The sequence below is a fragment of the Diaphorina citri genome, unplaced genomic scaffold (genome assembly GCF_000475195.1).
Source record: "Diaphorina citri unplaced genomic scaffold, Diaci psyllid genome assembly version 1.1 scaffold2478, whole genome shotgun sequence".
Taxonomy (NCBI): Eukaryota; Metazoa; Arthropoda; class Insecta; order Hemiptera; family Psyllidae; genus Diaphorina; species Diaphorina citri.
The window spans coordinates 13,575-34,902 of record NW_007379899.1 but is presented as its reverse complement, the minus strand read 5'-3'; the positions used below and the strand labels follow the sequence as shown (position 1 = coordinate 34,902).

Below are 21,328 nucleotides of genomic sequence, written 5' to 3'. Positions count from 1 at the left end.
TAATAATAATAAGGCGATGAAGAGGAAGACTAAAGTTTCAAAAATAAATACTTAGGTACCAAGTAAGTAAAAGCTCAAATGAGTACGAAGAAATCACGATAAAGGTGTCTTTAAGATGAGAATTAATTTCTTTCAAACAATATTAAAAACTTGAAAAGTAAAACAAAAGAAATTCCAACTGTCCCGTTTTCTCTTTTATGTTCTGCCTTGGACTCGAACCACCAACCTTCAGATCGGAAGTCCACGGTGCTAACCACTCCTTTAAGTACCTACCTACTCAGGTTTTCAAAAGCATGAACAGTGAAATCGCAAAATAAGAAAATGATGAAACGAATCTCTTTATCACGAGAATGCATTTCAACAATTAAATCGTACACCCGTATCCCCCTCATTCATACAGAAGGTGTTGGGTTTTGGAAAGCAGCAAGCCATTCGATATTGTGTGTGTGAATAGCAAAAGGTCCTCCAATGTGTACACAGCGCCATTGTAATCGGGTAGGTAGGGTCTTCTATCTGGTTTTTAAACACATAGCTGGAAACTATAGGGTGTTGGAGAAGTAGAGCCCGCTCTCAGTTGTCATGAGTTTCATCGGATATTTTCCGAATGACCTGTAGGCAATTACTTACGTGGGAGTTGTAGGAGCAGGTTGGAAATTGCATTTAATGCTCTATCCATTGAATCTTGTCCCACCGTCACCGGTGATTTCTGTTTTACCCATAATTTAAATGAGAGTGTTCCCATTACACACGACACGATTTTTTTCCGAACGACAAGTGGGAACGGTCTTTTAGGTAAAGGAAGTAGAAAGCTCTAAGTACCTTTAATAATAATAATAGACTCTTGAGTGGAAGGCAAAAAATGTATTTTATTTTAAGTAGTACTTTAGAAGGTACATTAGCTACAGTAGGGTACATACTTAACTTATTTCAAGGAACTTTTCATTGAGATTCCTTTTCATTTTCATACTTTATTTAATTCAGGAAACTTGGCTTTCGACTATTGTTGGCTTATGGTGGCTTTTGGCTTACTTACAGGTTACAGACTTGCCTGCTTTTATCAGTCCTTTTCGAACAGACTAAACAAGAATATTCTAAAGCTGAAACCGAGGAGTACACAGTACCTACATACCTATCTTAATGATTAATCCTAATGTACCTACTATCTATACCTACATACTTACCTACTTTAATGCCTAAGGCATTCTGTGCCACTTAACCCCGATAAAGACCCTCATAGTTCAACGTTCATTCTCTGTTTCAACTTCAGCTGAACCTATGGAATGCCGAATGGGACTAACCGTTTCTCATTCATTTTCGAGTACTTACTCAGTTACTTGAGGAATTTTAGTAACTTAGATTACATTCAGACTTGAAAATGTATTTTATTTTAAGTAGTACTTTAGAAGGTACATTAGCTACAGTAGGGTACATACTTAACTTATTTCAAGGAACTTTTCATTAAGTTTCTTTTTCATACTTTATTTAATTCAGGAAACTTGGCTTTCGACTATTGTTGGCTTATGGTGGCTTTTGGCTTACTTACAGGTTACAGACTTGCCTGCTTTTATCAGTCCTTTTCGAACAGACTAAACAAGAATATTCTAAAGCTGAAACCGAGGAGTACACAGTACCTACATACCTATCTAAGGCATTCTGTGCCACTTAACCCCGATAAAGACCCTCATAGTTCAACGTTCATTCTCTGTTTCAACTTCAGCTGACCCTATGGAATGCCGAATGGGACTAACCGTTTCTCATTAACAAGTGAGTGTTTCTAAATTAGGTACTGATGTTTAAATCCTTTAGTAAATTAATAATTTCAGCCCTTTTCTTTCTTGTGTTCCAGGCATGTTCTCATGACTGACAATGTCGTGACAGAAGCATCACCGTTTATTCGCTAGAGGGCGCCCAAATCTCTCCACTTGTATTCTAAAAGCAGAAGGAGAGGTTTGGAATTTCGCCGTCAGAGGGAGCTGCATCGCTTCATTTCGGAGGAGGGAAGAGGAAGTTTGAATTTTCACCGCTAGGGGCGGTCGATTTGCTTCGCTTCAAAGAAGGGAAGAAGAGAAAGTTTGGAATTTCGCCGTCCTGTATTCTAAAAGCAGAAGGAGAGGTTTGGAATTTCGCCGTCAGAGGGAGCTGCATCGCTTCATTTCGGAGGAGGGAAGAGGAAGTTTAAATTTTCACCGCTAGGGGCGGTCGATTTGCTTCATTTCAAAGAAGGGAAGAATAGAACGTTTGGAATTTCGCCGTCCGAGGGCAGCTGCATCGCTTGATTCTAGTAAAGGGAAGAGCAAGTTCGGATTTTCGCGGATAGGAGCGGTTGCATCGCTTCACTCCAGAGGAGGGGAAAAAGAGACTTGGATTTTCCCCGCTAAGGGCGGTCGAATCACTCCAGTGAGGGGAGGTTTGGACCCCGGAGGGTGGGAAGTGTTGGGCAAGAGTCGACATGAGTGGAGGAGATGTCCTCAGTCCCAACTCACTATCCCAATCGAAATTCTTTACGGAGACAGTCCAAGTGAGTATTAATCACGTCACGTGAGCTCACGTGACGTGATAGTAGTGTGTTTCTACTTTTACTCTCCTATTTAGAGATTTTAAGCCACAGAGTCGACATGAGTGGAGGAGATGTCCTCAGTCCCAACTCACTATCCCAATCGAAATTCTTTACGGAGACAGTCCAAGTGAGTATTACACAGTACTATCACGTCATGTGAGCTCACGTGACATGAGTGGTGAAGATGTCTTCAGTCCCAACTCACTATCCCAATCGAAATTCTTTACGGAGACAGTCCAAGTGAGTATTCATCACGTCACGGGAGCTCACGTGACGTGATAGTAGTGTGTTTCTACTTTTACTCTCCTATTTAGAGATTTTAAGCCTATAAATACACATATGCTACATATCTACCAACCTGCAATCTTAGCCCAAATAAAGTAGAGGGGGAAAATCTGGTCTTCTAATAGAGTAGTTATAACATGTAAGTAAACGCGTAACGCGATTTTGGCGCAAATTTCAGTTCTAAACGAGTGAAATTTGCGCAAATACCTTTCGTGTACATACGTAATTTTCTGCCGAAATTGTGTTTCTGGGTGACATGCCGTAACGTGTGTACCGGGCTTTAAGGCGGATGTACTTGTCTGTGCAAAGAGATTAGATCATGGAAAGCGTATTGGTGATAGTGTGTAAGTTATTGATAAAGTATTTGAGAGTTATTGAAATGCCCATATTGGTGTATCTGCCGTGAAGTGTGTTAATGTGTTGTTTTTATTGGGGAGATGAATAGAGGAGTCCCGTTTTGTTATCTGCTTTCTACCTATCTCCTTCCATACCTAAGTAATATGAGTAGATTGTGTAGCGTTAGATTTCATCCAGGCTTTTTCCTCCCATAGAGTTTTGATAGAGGGAACTGTAACAACGGATGCCTCATCTTCCCGCAAGCGAAGAGAGGAGGACAAGATAGGAGAAAAGCAGATGTTCCGAGAACGAACCTTTTTTTTTTAAGTTAAGCAAGGTTTAAGTATATACTTTTCTGTAAACTTTACCTATGAAATATATAAGACCTTGTTTAGACTGCGGGAGTAAAGGGACTTTTCAGTCTCATTCTGGCAGGATAAACAAGGTATATTCTATTCTATCTGTTTAGCGTAAATATTGCCTGGGGCGGTAGTGGAATCCGCGACCTAGCGTTTACAAGGCAGACGCGCTACCAACCAAGCCAACTAGGCTGGCAATGGAGGCCTTATCGTGCCGAAATTGAAGAGAGGAGTAGGTACCGTCTAAAGTATGAACTGTTGGAAAACTCTTTATTGGCTCAGTGAAATGTAGACCATAGGAATCTCTAAGAGGCCCCCAAAACCGAATCGGGACCAAAATGTGTTCAAATAAATACACAAACGACCTACTTACTTACTTAAGTGCGAAATCGCCGAGGTAAACCTTCGAACCCACTTCAACTAAGGAGTCCGGCAGCGCTCCGCACCGCCAAGTCAAAACAGTTTGACAGCTTATTACAATATGAGGAAAACTCTGGGTACACTCTTCCCGATCCTAAATTTATTATTCTCCTGTAGGCGAGTTCTGGCTGAGGGTTTGACCTTGGAATCACCAAATACATCATGAATTTCAATCATGGGCGACTCGGCACCTCCTGGGGACCGAATCCTAACAAGGGTCTTTCTTAAATCTTACTATACTTAATCTTCGGTTACTAAGTTATTTACTTGATGATTCAGTGAACTGTAGAAGGCGCTCAGAGAAAGGCCCTTATGGGTCCCTTAAAGACCCCTTTCGGACCAAGAGTCCGATATCTTTCGAGTGAATATCCTGTATGTGTTAAACATGTTCCGCAAAGTTCATCACATGGAAAGCGTCGAGCGTGGCGCCGCAACACCACGCGGTGTCCGGCACGCTACCAGACCTTGCATCCGGCTACTCAGGCAATTCGGACACGCTAAGCTCCGGCAGTCGCAAGTACGGAGCGGCACGACGGAAAACGCACGCAGACACGGGAACCAATCAGAGAAAAACGCATGGGGAGGTAATAATAATAGATTGATCACTTTTAGTAGATTTCACCAATGACTTACTCAGAGATTTCACTAATGGGAGAATTTTTAATCATATGAAAGGAGTTTTTAATGATCCAAACAGGAGTTTTTAAAAACTCCTTTTTGGATCACTAAAAACTCTTTTTTGGATCAATAAAAGCTCCTTTTTGCCTATTAAAAACTCCTTTTTGGGTGATTGAAAATTCTCCCATTAGTGAAATCTCCCATTAAGTCATGGTAGAAATCCACCATTTCTCTTCAAAAAAAAAAAAAACTTCTCTTGCTCCACTAAGTACTTGCTGTACTTTTCGGGAACATTAAAATTGTTATTGTATTTCTTCTTTCTTCTGCACTAGGTATATCTTTTCAATTAAATTTCATTGTTATGAGTAGTGATGGGTAAATACCCGGGTACTTATTTTTGGGGTAAATACCCAATTTTTATAAATACCCGGGTATTTTCAAGAAGCGCCTCAGTCGAATTGTGCCCGGGAAATTAAAATGTTTATTTAGTCCGGGGACCCCTGAATATTTTTTGAACGGCTAAAGATGAGAAGCTGAAATTTAGGGTAGTGTTTTATCTTTTAAAATACCATTTGTGGAAGTAGTTGCCAAAGTCAGGTCGCAGCCAGGGTCAGCCCCAGGGGAATCAACTTCAAAATCTTAAATAGAAACCCCCCCCTATTTGTGATACATCATTTCAAAGGTATTAAAGAACGTAGTACTTTGATATGAGTTTTAGCTCGATCCGACATACAGGACCGGAAAAAAAAAAAAATCAAGTGATGATGTTTTTTGTTTATTTTTCTTCTTTTTTTAAAAAAAATACCCGGGTATTTACCCACCCTGGGGGTTGATAAATACCCAATTTTTATTTACCCACGACCCATCACTATCTATGAGGTAGTTTTTGATTTCTTTCGTCTTCTTTTCATTGTCTAATTGTCTTAGATTCGTTGGTAGTTTATCAACTTCGGTACTTGGATTGCAATTGTTGTTCTTCCGTAGTTATTATTTATTCGGGGTATTACATATTTTGTGTGTCGTGTATTACAGCTTGTTACCACAGGACCGGAGTTATGGCCTATTCAATTTTTAATATTTCCACGCTCTTCTGCCGATAGGGGAAACACTAAAAATGTTAAATTCATTTTGATCTATGATTTGTGCTCAATTGGTTCATATTGAAATTCAAACCCAAAAATTTAATTGTTTATCCTGGGTTCAATTGGTTCATATTGAAATTCAAACTCGAAAATTTAATTGTTTATTCTGATGGCCTCTGAGGTTGAAAATGGATGTTTCGAAGTTGCATTTAGAAGTAAACCTTTGTTTATTCTGGGTTCAATTGGTTCATATTGAAATTCAAACTCGAAAATTTAATTGTTTATTCTGATGGCCTCTGGGGTTGAAAATGGATGTTTCGAAGTTGCATTTAGAAGTAAACCTTTTCTATTCTAGGTGCGGGCCAGACTCAGGACCGGAGTTATGGCCTATTCAATTTTTAATATTTCCACGCTCTTCTGCCGATAGGGGAAACACTAAAAATGTTAAATTCATTTTTATCTACGATTTGTGCTTAATTGGTTCATCTTGAAATTCAAACCCAAAAATTTAATTGTTTATTCTGGGTTCAATTGGTTCATATTGAAATTCAAACTCGAAAATTTAATTGTTTATTCTGATGGCCTCTGGGGTTGAAAATGAATGTTTCGAAGTTGCATTTAGAAGTAAACCGTGTGATTAACATATATTTATGTAGGTTCTGGATATTTAGAATGCCATACAGTAGAACCTCGATTATTTCAACTAATTGGGACTGGGGTAGTTGAAATGATCACTTTCTATGATCTTTTCCTCTGATAAGATAGGATATCCTTTGAAAGGTAGAAAAAAAAACTATGGATTTTTGGAGTTAAAATAATAGAGAGCTACATCGATATATAGAACAGCAGAGTACATACACACCGCCCCCGCCACCCGTGTCTGAGTTGGAAACGCATGCGAGTTCCCTGTATGCGCAGGCGTGAGGTAGACAAGGAAATACATACTGGTAGCCTATTCCTCGAAATTATGGAATTGTATGTATGTATGTTGCAAATGTCGGGATCATGGACCATTAAGCCATTTTTCCTACTTATGGAATTAATTGTAAGGTCATTTCACATCTAGACTGCAAAATGTAGTTTGCAGTTTTGTTTTCTATTCACATGTGTACTGCAACCAACCTCAGTGGTGTAGTGGTTAGCGCGGTGGACTTCGGATCTGGAGGTTGGTGGTTCGAGTCCAAGTCAAGCCATTAAATTTAGCGTAGTGTATTAAGCAGGGAACGACATTTGTGACAAGCATTTATGCTTAACACAATTAAAATTCCTTTTTTCCACATGTGTACTGCATAAGTGCATACGACACGGTTTTCGAATGAAGTGTGACATTTCTAGCCAGCACTGCAACGTTGAGTGAGTCGCGTTTACGTTTAATATTGCTCTGAAAAAACCTGCAGTCTAGGTGTGAATATGCGCACTCATTTGTACATATACATATAGCCCTCAACAAGCAACACTGTGCAGTTGGACTGCACAACTCGCGGATACTGGGAGTGCTCGGAGAATCTTTAATTTAGTGTCTAAACTTGATACAATGATACACGGACAGTACTGTAAAATTTGGTCAGTAAAATACGATAAACGACTTTATGCGAGAAAATCTGCAGGAAATGGTATTTTTCTCATATTTTTTGTTTGCTCAAAATTTGAATCTAAGATCGGAGAATCTTTAATTTAGTGTCTAAACTTGATACAATGATACACGGACAGTACTGTAAAATTTGGTCAGTAAAATACAATAAACGAATTGATGCGAGAAAATCTTCAGGAAATGGTAGGTATTTTCTCGTCGGAGAATCTTTAATTTAGTGTCTAAACTTGATACAATGATACACGGACAGTACTGTAAAATTTGGTCAGTAAAATACAATAAACGACTTTATGCGAGAAAATCTGCAGGGAATGGTATTTCTCTCATATTTTTTGTTTGCTCAAAATTTGAATCTAAGTATGATTTTCACGGATTTTGTACGTGTGTGCTCAAAAATTTGATCAATTACTTAGCTTTCATCATTACCTAATTTATTATGTGTAATGGCTGGGACCACAATAAGAGTTTAAACCAAGTATTGAATTTACTAATCGGCTTGGTTGATTTTGAACTTTTCAGCCAATTAGATTGTTCAATCTATTCGTTTTACTTAAGCTTGGAATTTGTGGGCCGGATCATTATTTAAGTACGGTTCATGCTCAAAAAAAATAGATAGGTATTTCGATGTAAAATTATTCTGAAGATTCTGAAACTTGCCGTTTAAATGTGTGTGCCACCGCCAATTACCATCCTATTATTATTTTTATATAAATACACATCTGTATATAATTAATTCTGACGTCTTGATTTTGTATAAAATTTACACTTATAATATATTATTGCTTTTTTAAAATAATTTTCGTACATTGCAAGTCTCTTACGTTTTTCATTTCTTAACATTTTTTTAGCAAAATGTACCAGGTAAGTTAGTTTGGTAGCGCCTACCTCGCAAGCGCTAGGTCGTGGGGTCGATTCCCACCCGGGACGAATTTTATCCTGAACGGATAATGTTTGTTCTCGGAACGGCTGGCTTTCTCTTATCCTGTGTTACTTCTCTTTTCGATTTCGGGACGATAAGACCTTAATAAATGTAGTTCCCTCTTGAAAAAAAAAAAACAAACAAACAAAAAACAACAACATGAATTTGTTAATCTTCGTCTCAGCCTTCTCCCGCTTATGATGGGTCAGGCATGGAGATTTCTATATTTTCTGTGTACATACGAGTAAATACGTTAATACAAGGGTATCAATACCTACATGTCTTGATAATGTTTGAGTTTGGAATTATAAATTTATAAATATTGCACATACATATTTTATTATGATACAAAATTACAAAGTATTCAATATTTTTACAATGTTGAGCAACCTCCTTGGCTAAGGCCACACACTATCAGGCAGACCTGATTAGGTGTACCTGTCAGGTCTACCTGATAGTGAGTAGCTGTGGCCCGAGTGTAATTCACATGAGCCCAGCAAGCCAAATTTCACGGTTTGATCTGCTTATCAACTACCTAACACACAACAGTCATAACTTTGTGCTGTTCCCGGGCAGCTTGATTTTCGGAAGTTTTTAAAAAAATCGCCTGGGGCGCAGTATTTATTGATAGGAGCTCCGGTCATCATCAGAATGTTCTTGATGTCGACTGTTCGGTTCCATGACAGCACAGATGAACTCCTCGGCTATCTCCCTGTCTAGACCTGGAATGGGGGAAGCAACAAAATGTAAGATAGTTTTAGTGGTCATGGTCACAATCAAGGTTTAAACTTAGTTCCAAGTTTAATTCATTGGATTAAACAATTTTATTCTTCTTTAGTAGGTACCTATGCTGTGTCGTTTGTCGTTTTTTCTCACTAATGTAGGGGTAGACCTGGATCAGGCCATTATCATTGCTATCATTAGGTGATATTGCACATTTCTCCATAGGACCATAAAGTCCCCTAATGTAAAAATGTAATCATAATAAAACGAAAAATAAAACATCTAGTACCTACCTGCCTATGAAACCTATAGGTACTCATGGACAAAAAATTTGAAACAAAGATACAGACTTTAAAAAAAGAGGTTTGATAGAGGGAACTGTAACTGATAATGATAAGGTATTGTGGTATTGATAAGGTAAGGTATTGGGTAAGGTAAGGATAAGATAACGTATTGGGATAATTATAGATAATGACAATAAGACCTAATAAGGTCTTATTGTCCCGAAAGCTAAGAGGGAAGGAAGGAAGACTGGATAGGAGAAAGCCAGCCGTTCCGAGAACGAACCTCATCCGTTCAGGATAAAATCCGCCACGGGTAGGAATCGAACTCGCGACCAAACGCTTCCAAGGCATTCGTTCTCGGGACGAGACGGCTGTATTTCTACTATCCTGTCTTCCTTCTATCTTCGCTTTCGGGACGATAAGACGTTAGCAGTTAAAGTTCCCTCTATCACACCTCTTGGTAAAAAAGCTGATGTCAGAGTAAAGGCCAGAAAAATTGTCCCGAATTTTCGCACCTGAGCGTTACTACTGTACTTTTTAAAGAGAGTGATAGTCCTTAGTGTGCTTTTACTTTCATGAGTAGGTACTATGTATCTATTATTATTTGTTTATCATTAGATTCATTTTCTATTCTCTTCAATCTCTTCCAAGAGTAGGTACCTACCTACATAGTAGAATGTAGATATTTCTACTTACCTATTATATCTATCTATTTTTTATCATTATTATTATCTATCATTTATTTATTTATTTATTCTTTCTTTAAAATATACCTATAATTATTTCTTCTTGTTGTCTTTCTTCCTCTCTTTTTTTTCCTTTAATTCCTCCTTTCATTATTTCTGTCTTTCTTTCTTTCTTTCTTTCTTTCTTTCTTTTTATAGGTACCTATTGGTTTATGTTTTCTTTTTTCAATAATGTTGCCGATATGATAGATATTTCTCTCTACATTGTCCAGTGTTGCCGCAGATGTTTTTAATTGACAGTAATGAGGTTACTCGGCTCATTAGGTAATTACCATTGTGTTCGATATTCCTTTCCCTATGTGTGTTTGATAGCGAGTAACTCTTACCCATTGTTATTACAAGTAAGAGTTACCTACCTATTATTAGAGTTTGTGGAATATGATTGATTTGGGACGGCCACATGAATCAAACATTTTGATTGTTGTGTATTGAAACTTTATATGTAAACTTTATATTTAATAAAATTCTTTGGATTTTTTTTATGTTTGACAGAGGGAACTGTATGTAACTGTTAAGGTCTTATCGTCCCGAAATCGAATGGAGAAGGAAGACAGGATAGGAGAAATCCAGCCGTTCCGAGAACGAACATTATCCGATCAGGATAAATGCTCAAAGAAAATCCTCAATTTTGTCCTCAAGCGCTCCCCCGAAATAGCCAGCAGACGTCTCATACGAGAGACGATTATATCGAAGTAACCTCAAATTCTGGTACAGTTTATTAAATTTACCGTAACTTCACACTTAGAGGGATCAAAATTTTAGTAGGAATAGCTAAACTGTGACGAGAATGCAGCTCAGACCAGCCACCCCACGTGGCTCAAAACAGGTGAGTGAGTCAGTGAGCCAAAGAGTTTGATAGCTACATTAGCATCATTATCTGTACAGAAAATTGGTCTCCAAACTGATCCTAGCTAAACTGTGACGAGAATGCAGCTCAGACCAGCCACCCCACGTGGCTCAAAACAGGTGAGTGAGTGAGTGAATGACTAAGTGATAGCTAAACTGTGACGAGAATGCAGCTCAGACCAGCCACCCCACGTGGCTCAAAACAGGTGAGTGAGTGAGTGAATGACTAAGTGAGTCAGTGAGCCAAAGAATTTGATAGCTACATTAGCATCATTATCTGTACAGAAAATTGGTCTCCAAACTGATCATCAAATAAGGAGACGCTTTTCAAAATCTCACATTGCCCATTCTACCTACTTCCAGAGGGATGGTCATGAAAAGGACCAGTGAGTCCTAAACAATAAACAATAATTTGTTTCGACTCCACAGCTGGAATGGCGATCATGATTTCCGAATAAATCACAAATGTAATTCTTCGTCACGAAGTTGAACTTTGCATCTGGCAGGCGAGCGAGGTTGCGAGTCCTCAATATTTCCAATGATATAGCCAGCCTAGTTAGCTTGGTTGGTAGCGTGTCTGCCTCCGTAAGCGCTAGGCAGCGGGTTCGATTCCCGCCCGGGGCATATTGGCTGGGGAACTCTAAACAGGGAGTAGGTATACCAGCCTGAAATTTCCCTTGCTAAAGAAATAGCAAAGATTGAGTGCGCCAGCCTAGTTAGTACGTTAGACGGCGCTATTCCATGGAAAACCTTTGACTTCGCGGAGGCGGTTTGTCTGAGACGCATCAAAGCTCTTCAGTTAGAATTTGTTGAAGGCAACACACTAGACCGTTACCAGTTAGAGGAACCAGAGGATGTCACTCAGGCATGGACTGAGTTTGGACAGGACGTTTACAACTTGTCAAACCAAAGGGCGACGTTCAAGTTTATTGGTGAAGATGAAATGCAACATGTGTTTGCCCGGGCGAAGCATGTGGTAGAGAGTGTTGAGGAATACAACAAACAGGAGATGTATGATGGCACACACAATGTGTGGGTACTCAAATTGGAATTTGGAACACAATTTACTATTTTTTTTATTTTATTTTATTTTTTTTTTTTACACTAAAAAAAAGTCTTTCTAAATTAGTTTAGTCTTAAGCACTAAATAAAATTCTATTTCACTTCACTTTGAAATTCCTCGTCACTCAAAAATTCGCTTTTACTTTCTTCATTCACACCAGAAAACAAGGTCATTCTAGACAATGGTCGAGGAGATGAGAATTGGGCTCTCTTCTCCGTATTGTGTGTTGAATGCCTAGGTCCTAATGTGTATCATTATCAAGATCGCCTACTTTTGATATTTCCAGACATACAGGGTGGTCTAGAGGAAACACTCGTCATGGCAGATTTCAGAATCTTATGACTGGAAATTTCAATCCAACAGCTAAAAAGAAAGGCATCCGAAAGAGGATGAATTCAAAAATGATATGACTGATTCCTTGAAACAAAGCAAAAGTTTCGTGTCGCATCCTTGTCACATTTGACATCTACATACCAAATTTCAAGTCCCTAGCTCTTACCGTTCTCGAGATATTTTGAGACAGACACACAGACACACACACGGACCAATAACTGAAACTTTGGATTCAGGCTCTAGGGACCCCAAAACGTGTTTTGACACTAAAAACTGACCATCGAAAATTTGACCCGATTACATTACTTTCCTTCCTATAGGATAAGGAAAGTAAAAAAGGAATGCACACTGTCTCGATTTTTTTGCATCCAAGTGTATTTTAGTGGATTTAGGAAGGTATTACTTACCTATATCTATGGATTATCAGCTTTTTTAGTTGTATACCTATCATAGTGTATATCTGTGGATTATTGGATTCGTCCACGCAGATCGAATACAATAGGTACCCCGTGATGGGTTCCAGTTAGAAATGACACCTGTCAAAATGACAGTGCCATTAATGTCATTATCACTTGTGCTAGATTTCGATCATCTTGGACTCGGATTTTGTATCAGATTTCTAATCTCATCTGGGAGCTGAATTTGGTGAAGTACGTTAGTAGCTTAGTTGGTAGTGCGTCTGCCTTGTAAGCGCTAGGCCGTGGGCTCGATTCCCGCCCGGGGCGGATTTTATCCTGTGTTCGTTCTCGGTTCTCAATGTTCTCGGAACGGCTGGCTTTCTCCTATCCTGTCTTCCTTCTCTTCGATTTCGGGACGATAAGACCTCAGCAGTCACAGTTCCCTCTGTCAAACCTCTTCAGAAAAAAAGAACCATCCTTAAGGCAATCCCCCCTTGTGGATGGTTCTTTTCTGCCTAATGCTGTCCAGTTACCTTCCTCCGTCCTACCGACGTAGGTCCTACGTATCTCTCTTCCAAACTCGGTTTGTAAAGTGCTGATTTCGATTATGAAGTCCCCTTGTTATCACATTTAATTTTGACTTTCTCAAAATATTGGCATTCTCGCATGTAGGTAGGTATTAGGTACCTATTTATGAGAACTTCTTGATATTTTTTAGGCTAAAAACAGAGTGGAGTGAAGAGCAATGAGCTTTTTGCTCTCTCTTCCTTCCATCGTCGATTCCCTCTACCCTTGATGCTCTATGCTCTATCCGTTCCACTCTGTTTTTAGGTGTACCTAAGTGATCATGGTGTACCAAGTTTCTGAATATATCTCACAACAGACTATATTTGCGACCACCCTGTATTGGAATCAACTGGGTCTCGCCAAATTGGTTAAGGCGTGGATTATGTTTTTAATTAGTTAATTCGACACAGGACCAAAAGACCTCCCAGGTCTACCAAAGTGTCTAACAGACACAGACGTCTGTCATACCATTTTAACGTGTGTGATAAAAAAGGCTCGAAACTCGAAACCCAGGTCTATCAGACTGTCTGACATATCTAAGGTCTGTCAGACCGTCTTAACGTGTGTGGTGGAAAAAAGACCTCCCAGGTCTACCAAAGTGTCTAACAGACACAGACGTCTGTCATACCATTTTAACGTGTGTGATAAAAAAGGCTCGAAACCTAGGTCTATCAGACTGTCTGACATATCTAAGGTCTGTCAGACCGTCTTAACGTGTGTGGTGGAAAAAAGACCTCCCAGGTCTACCAAAGTGTCTAACAGACACAGACGTCTGTCATACCATTTTAACGTGTGTGATAAAAAAGGCTCGAAACCTAGGTCTATCAGACTGTCTGACATATCTAAGGTCTGTCAGACCGTCTTAACGTGTGTGGTGGAAAAAAGACCTCCCAGGTCTACCAAAGTGTCTAACAGACACAGACGTCTGTCATACCATTTTAACGTGTGTGATAAAAAAGGCTCGAAACTCGAAACCCAGGTCTATCAGACTGTCTGACATATCTAAGGTCTGTCAGACCGTCTTAACGTGTGTGGTGGAAAAAAGACCTCCCAGGTCTACCAAAGTGTCTAACAGACACAGACGTCTGTCATACCATTTTAACGTGTGTGATAAAAAAGGCTCGAAACCTAGGTCTATCAGACTGTCTGACATATCTAAGGTCTGTCAGACCGTCTTAACGTGTGTGGTGGAAAAAAGACCTCCCAGGTCTACCAAAGTGTCTAACAGACACAGACGTCTGTCATACCATTTTAACGTGTGTGATAAAAAAGGCTCGAAACCTAGGTCTATCAGACTGTCTGACATATCTAAGGTCTGTCAGACCGTCTTAACGTGTGTGGTGGAAAAAAGACCTCCCAGGTCTACCAAAGTGTCTAACAGACACAGACGTCTGTCATACCATTTTAACGTGTGTGATAAAAAAGGCTCGAAACTCGAAACCCAGGTCTATCAGACTGTCTGACATATCTAAGGTCTGTCAGACCGTCTTAACGTGTGTGGTGGAAAAAAGACCTCCCAGGTCTACCAAAGTGTCTAACAGACACAGACGTCTGTCATACCATTTTAACGTGTGTGATAAAAAAGGCTCGAAACCTAGGTCTATCAGACTGTCTGACATATCTAAGGTCTGTCAGACCGTCTTAACGTGTGTGGTGGAAAAAAGACCTCCCAGGTCTACCAAAGTGTCTAACAGACACAGACGTCTGTCATACCATTTTAACGTGTGTGATAAAAAAGGCTCGAAACCTAGGTCTATCAGACTGTCTGACATATCTAAGGTCTGTCAGACCGTCTTAACGTGTGTGGTGGAAAAAAGACCTCCCAGGTCTACCAAAGTGTCTAACAGACACAGACGTCTGTCATACCATTTTAACGTGTGTGATAAAAAAGGCTCGAAACTCGAAACCCAGGTCTATCAGACTGTCTGACATATCTAAGGTCTGTCAGACCGTCTTAACGTGTGACGGAAAAAGCTAGACACCCAGGTCTGTCAGACGGTGTGAATGGCTGGCCTGGGGTCGGAAAAGGCAGAAAACGTGATTGCCCAGATATGGTCACCATTCCAGTATAGGTAATTCAACTTCTGATCCGTTCTTGAACTTGGCAGACCGCAGCGCCACCTCGCAATTAAACCGTATAAACGCTATTGTGTCTCCTCTAATCTCAAAACTGCTCTATTACCTATATTCGTATCGACTTTCTTTTCTTTCACCTCGGGTTTATTGTGATCCCATTGAAGTAATGGGACTAACATGGAGATGGAGTAGGTACATCATGTTTCTGTCTTTAGTGTCTCAATAGAACACTATTACGTTTAGTGCGAGTACCTATAGAGCAGCGATTTCCAACTAGCGACCCGCGGGCCACATGTAGCCCACTAGACCATTTTTTTTGGGGCAGGGGGGCGGCGAAGCTTTTTGGGTGGCCCTCCTAGGGCTTGATTTCTGCTCTTTTACTATAGGGTGGACTCCGAAAATATGGAGCATCCACCCCTCACCCTCAAGAACATCCTGGATACGGGCCTGCTCTCCTGTGTATGTGGCCCGCGAAGTACCTGCCTATGTAGCATGTGGCCCGCATACACATGGAAGTTGGAAATCCCTGCCATAGGGGGTTACCTACTATAGCGGGTTGCCGGTTGCCTGTGCTTTGACATCCAAAATCTATCAAAACTCGAGATTCGTTTAGATTTCGGCAAAATCCTCTCGAACATAATTTCGATCCTGGATCAGGCCATTATCATTGCTATCATTAGGTGATATTGCACATTTCTCCATAGAACCATAAAGTCCCCTGATGTAAAAATGTGATCTATCATTAGGTGATATTGCACATTTCTCCATAGAACCATAAAGTCCCCTGATGTAAAAATGTGATCATAATAAAACGAAAAAAAAAAATAATAAAACATCTAGTACCTACCTGCCTATGAAACCTACACTCATGGACAAAAAAAAAGTCGAGACATGGGTACAGACTTTGGACTTAAAAAATGAGGTTTGATAGAGAGAACTGTGACTGATAAGGTCTTATCGTCCCGAAAGTGAAGAGAGAAGAAGGATAGGAGAAATCCAGCCGTTTCAAGATCGAATCCATCCGTTCAGAATAAAATCCGCCCCGGGCGGGAATCGCGCGCCTACCTTGTAAGCGCTAGCTAGGCCACAAATTTGATTCTTGGCCGGTCGAACTTTATCCTAAACAGATAGCGTTCGTTCGTTCGTTCTCAGGAAGGCTGGCTTTCTCCAAACATGTCTTCCTTCTATCTTCGCGTTCAGGGCGATAAGACCCAGTTCCTGTTTCCTCTATCAAAGCTCTAGGAGAGAGAGAAGAAAAAAGCTGTCACAGTAAAGGCCATACAAAATGTCCCAAATTTTCGCACCTGAGCGTTACTATTGTAGGTACTTTTTAAAGAGAGTGATGGTCCTTAATGTGCTTTTACTTTCATGAGTAGGTACTATGTATTATTATTTGTTTATCATTAGATTCATTTTCTATTCTCTTCAATCTCTTCCAAGAGTACCTACAGAGTAGAATGTAGATATTTCTACTTACCTACCTATTATATCTATAACTGCTTGAGCCACTGAGGTTGGTTCGTTTTGTTATTTCATAAAACCTATAAATAGGTAACTTACTTACTTGAATATAAAAAAAAATCTCGAAGTTTCAAATTCTCGTTTTGTTATTCCATAAAACCCATAGGTAAAAATAATATACCGAGGGGTTGGGTAAGGTAGGGGGGGGGTGAAAAAATGAGAATATGCCCAAAGGGGGCGCCATGCAAAAAAGTTTGAGAACCACTGATCTAGGTATTCTAGGTACCTACGTGGTACTTATTTACTACTTTTACCATACTTAGGGCATGTCTACTTATTACTTTTATATCTTACTACTTTTACTATAGGTAAGTCACATACAACATCTGTTCCAATCTAATTGGATATTCCAATATGTAAAAGCTCGTGTTGTGACAACGGAAGTCAATTACAGCATAGATAAGAAATAAGAAACAGTTGCTTGTAAATCCATAGTAGCTATAAGTAGCAATGGTGGTACCGGAGAATACTAGCTCTGGTTTGAAAGTTCCACGCCAAGAGGCTGCGTGAATGTAATGTGATTTTGGAGACAAACATTTCATGGAAAATTTAGGCACTACCGAAAGGAAATCTTATCGTGAATTCATTTTCGAACCCGGGACCTCTGGCGTGCAAACCTAGTGTGATACCCACTCGGCCATGGAGGTTGCTATGATATTGGGCACTACCGAAAGAAAATGGTGACATAATACTATGTTGATAAACCTAGTGTGATACCCACTCGGCCATGGAGGTTGCTATGATATTGGGCACTACCGAAAGAAAATGGTGACATAATACTATGTTGATACATTTTGGGCGTTTTTCGTCCATCCTGTGCTTGCCAAAATTTCTTTAAGTGACGGGGGTTGTACCCCTCCATTCGGCGAAAAGGTAGTTATATATAGGTACTTGCTTATTCACCTTATCTTCACCCTGTCTGATGCCTGCCACTCACGCTCAGATCTTCTGACATACCGCGGTTTCACATACTGGGTCTGAACTGCCTGCAGAACTCATGTGGGACTTCAAACAGTTGAGGGATTACTTCACCAAGAACATGAACTTGCCGAGGAAATGGGACATGATTATGAAGGCGATGGAAGAGTCTATAGTAACCATCATGCGATGTGCACAGAGTATCAATTATATTGATCTTCGGAAGAACTGTTCGTTCTCGGTTCTCAATGTTCTCGGAACGGCTGGCTTTCTCCTATCCTGTCTTCCTTCTCTTCGATTTCGGGACGATAAGACCTTAGCAGTCACAGTTCCCTCTGTCAAACCTCTTCAGAAAAAAAGAACCATCCATAAGGCAATCCCCCCTTGTGGATGGTTCTTTTCTGCTTAGTGCTGTCCAGTTACCTTCCTCCGTCCTACCGACGTAGGTCCTACGCAAGAAGATTTTTTTTTCTTTTTTTTTTTTTTCAAAAAGGTTTGATAGAGGGAACTGTAACAACTGAGGTTTTATCGTCCAGAAAAGTACTACAGAAGTAAGACAGGACAGAAGAAAGCCAGCCGTTCCGAGAACGAACCTCATCTGTTCCAGAAAAGTACTACAGAAGTAAGACAGGGCAGAAGAAAGCCAGCCGTTCCGAGAACGAACCTCATCTGTTGAGGATAAAATCCACCCGGCCGGGAATCGAACCCGCGGCCTAGTGCTTACAAGGCAGACGTGCTAACCTCTAAGCTAACTAGACTGGCACTTTCGCTGAATTGAGATCAAAATTGGTTTAAAAACGATTTTGTCTATACTCCTTTTAACTATCTAGGTCAGTGGTTCTCAAACTTTTTTTTTGCATGGCGCCCCCTTTGGGCATATTCTCATTTTTCTGACAAGAATTAATCAATCTTAACATAATTAAAATACCTTGAAATAACAAAACGGAAAATTGAAACTTTGTGAAACTTATTTTTATTTTTAATAATAAAGTAGGTACCTAGGTTTGATTTTTTTATAGGAAAAGCTCGCGCCCCCCAGTTTGAGAACCACTGATCTAGGTATTCTAGGTACCTACGTGGTGCTTATTTACTACTTTTACTATACCTACTTAGGGCATGCCTACTTATTACTTTTATATCTCACTACTTTTACTATAGGTAAGTCACATACAACATCTGTTCCAATCTAAATGGATATTCCAATATGTAAAAGCTCGTGTTGTGACAACGGAAGTCAATTACAGCATAGATAAGAAATAAGAAACAGTTGCTTGTAAATCCATAGTAGCTATAAGCTATAAGTAGCAATGGTGGTACCGAAGAATACCAGCTCTGGTTTGAAAGTTCCACGCCAAGAGCCTGCGTGAATGTAATGTGATTTTGGAGACAAAAAATTTCATGGGAAATTCAGACACTACCGAAAGGAAATGGAGTCATATGTTGACATAATTATGTTAATGTTGGTACATTTGGGGTGTTTTTCATCCATCATGCGTTTGTGAGAAGCCAACGCGCTCAGATAGTCTGACAGACCGATGTCTGTCATACCATTTTAACGTGTGTGTGATAAAAAAAGGCTTGGGTACTCAAACCCGTGGCCAACTGTTCCGGACATGGGATAAGGATCTACCGTCAGTTGGAGGACATCAAGCGCGCTATAGGGACACTGAAGAACTTGACGTGTCCCCGCTGTGTTGTACAGAAGTATATTGAGAAGCCGCTACTCATCCATGGTGTTAAGTTTGACTTGAGAGTGTGGTACGGGTACTCAAACCCGTGGCCAACTGTTCCGGACATGGGATAAGGATCTACCGTCAGTTGGAGGACATCAAGCGCGCTATAGGGACACTCAAGAACTTGACGTGTCCCCGCTGTGTTGTACAGAAGTATATTGAGAAGCCGCTACTCATTCATGGTGTTAAGTTTGACTTGAGAGTGTGGTACGTGATCACTAACATCGACAAGTTCAAGATCTGGGTCTACCATGAAGGATACGTACGGTTCTGTTCCAAGCCATACTCGAATATCTTACTCGACGAAGCGCGCCATCTGACGAACGTCCGGATACAGAAGCAATACAGGAATGTCCGAGATCCTCCACAACTGCCTGCAGAACTCATGTGGGACTTCAAACAGTTGAGGGATTACTTCACCAAGAACATGAACTTGCCGAGGAAATGGGACATGATCATGAGGGCGATGGAAGAGTCTATAGTAACCATCATGCGATGTGCACAGAGTATCAACTATATTGATCTTCGGAAGAATAGTGTGGTACGTGATCACTAACATCGACAAGTTCAAGATCTGGGTCTACCATGAAGGATACGTACGGTTCTGTTCCAAGCCATACTCGAATATCTTACTCGACGAAGCGCGCCATCTGACGAACGTCCGGATACAGAAGCAATACAGGAATGTCCGAGATCCTCCACAACTGCCTGCAGACCTGGGAGGTCTTTTTTCCACCACACACGTTAAGACGGTCTGACAGACCTTAGATATGTCAGACAGTCTGATAGACCTGGGTTTCGAGCCTTTTTTATCACACACGTTAAAATGGTATGACAGACGTCTGTGTCTGTTAGACACTTTGATAGACCTGGGAGGTCTTTTTTCCACCACACACGTTAAGACGGTCTGACAGACCTTAGATATGTCAGACAGTCTGATAGACCTAGTCACCTTATCTTCACCCTGTCTGATGCCTGCCACTCACGCTCAGATCTTCTGACATACCGCGGTTTCACATACTGGGTCTGTCATACCTCATACCGTTTAAACGCGTGAGGCGGATTACTGGAAACGTTTTGTTTCCAGTATAATTCAATTTCTGATCCGTTCTTGAACTTGGCAGACCGCAGCGCCACCTCGCAATTGAACCGTATAAACGCTATAGTGTCTCCTCTAATCTCAAAACTGCTCTATTATATTCGTATCGACTTTCTTTTCTTTCACCTCGGGTTTATTGTGATCCCATTGAAGTAATGGGACTAACATGGAGTACATCATGTTTCTGTCTTTGAGTGTCTGCGTTTAAACGCGTGAGGCGGATTACTGGAAACGTTTTGTTTCCAGTATAATTCAATTTCTGATCCGTTCTTGAACTTGGCAGACCGCAACGCCACCTCGCAATTGAACCGTATAAACGCTATTGTGTCTCCTCTAATCTCAAAACTGCTCTATTATATTCGTATTGACTTTCTTTTCTTTCACCTCGGGTTTATTGTGATCCCATTGAAGTAATGGGACTAACATGGAGTAGGTACCTACATCATGTTTCTGTCTTTGAGTGTCTGAATAGAACACTATTACGTTTTGGAATGGAAGAAAGCTGTGAGGGTGTGGAAGTTGCACAAAACCGCCACGCACAAGAGCAGGAAAACTGTCTGAATTCAATCTACAATCATACTCGTACCTTTGTATGTACATAATATGTAAACATGACTAGAAACGAACTTGTACGAATTAAATATTTTAGAATGCCTAGCATGTACCTATGTATTTAGGTATATCCAGAATTTCTCACATAACTATACCAGTTGGGGCTGTCTCAAGCAACAGACAAGGAGAGGCTGACACAAGCTATGAAGACCACACAAGTGGATTTGTTGGAATGGAAGAAAGCTGTGAGGGTGTGGAAGTTGCACAAAACCGCCACGCACAAGAGCAGGAAAACTATCTGA

General features: G+C 40.3%; 1 protein-coding gene and 1 long non-coding RNA gene across 2 annotated transcripts; both read left to right on the top strand.

Moving 5' to 3' along the window:
• The first annotated feature begins 1,837 nt into the window (after window positions 1-1,837).
• On the top strand, window positions 1,838-2,461 carry LOC113471467. Its single transcript, XR_003394156.1, has 2 exons — window positions 1,838-1,947; window positions 2,114-2,461. It is a non-coding gene; the product is annotated as an uncharacterized LOC113471467 (long non-coding RNA).
• Window positions 2,462-11,499: 9,038 nt separating this feature from the next.
• Window positions 11,500-21,328, top strand: LOC103519004 (tubulin monoglycylase TTLL3-like). Its single transcript, XM_008484083.3, is given in 5 exon segments — window positions 11,500-11,802; window positions 19,225-19,404; window positions 19,407-19,916; window positions 19,990-20,098; window positions 21,207-21,328. Coding segments are annotated over 5 exon segments (1,014 nt in total). The 5' UTR covers window positions 11,500-11,709.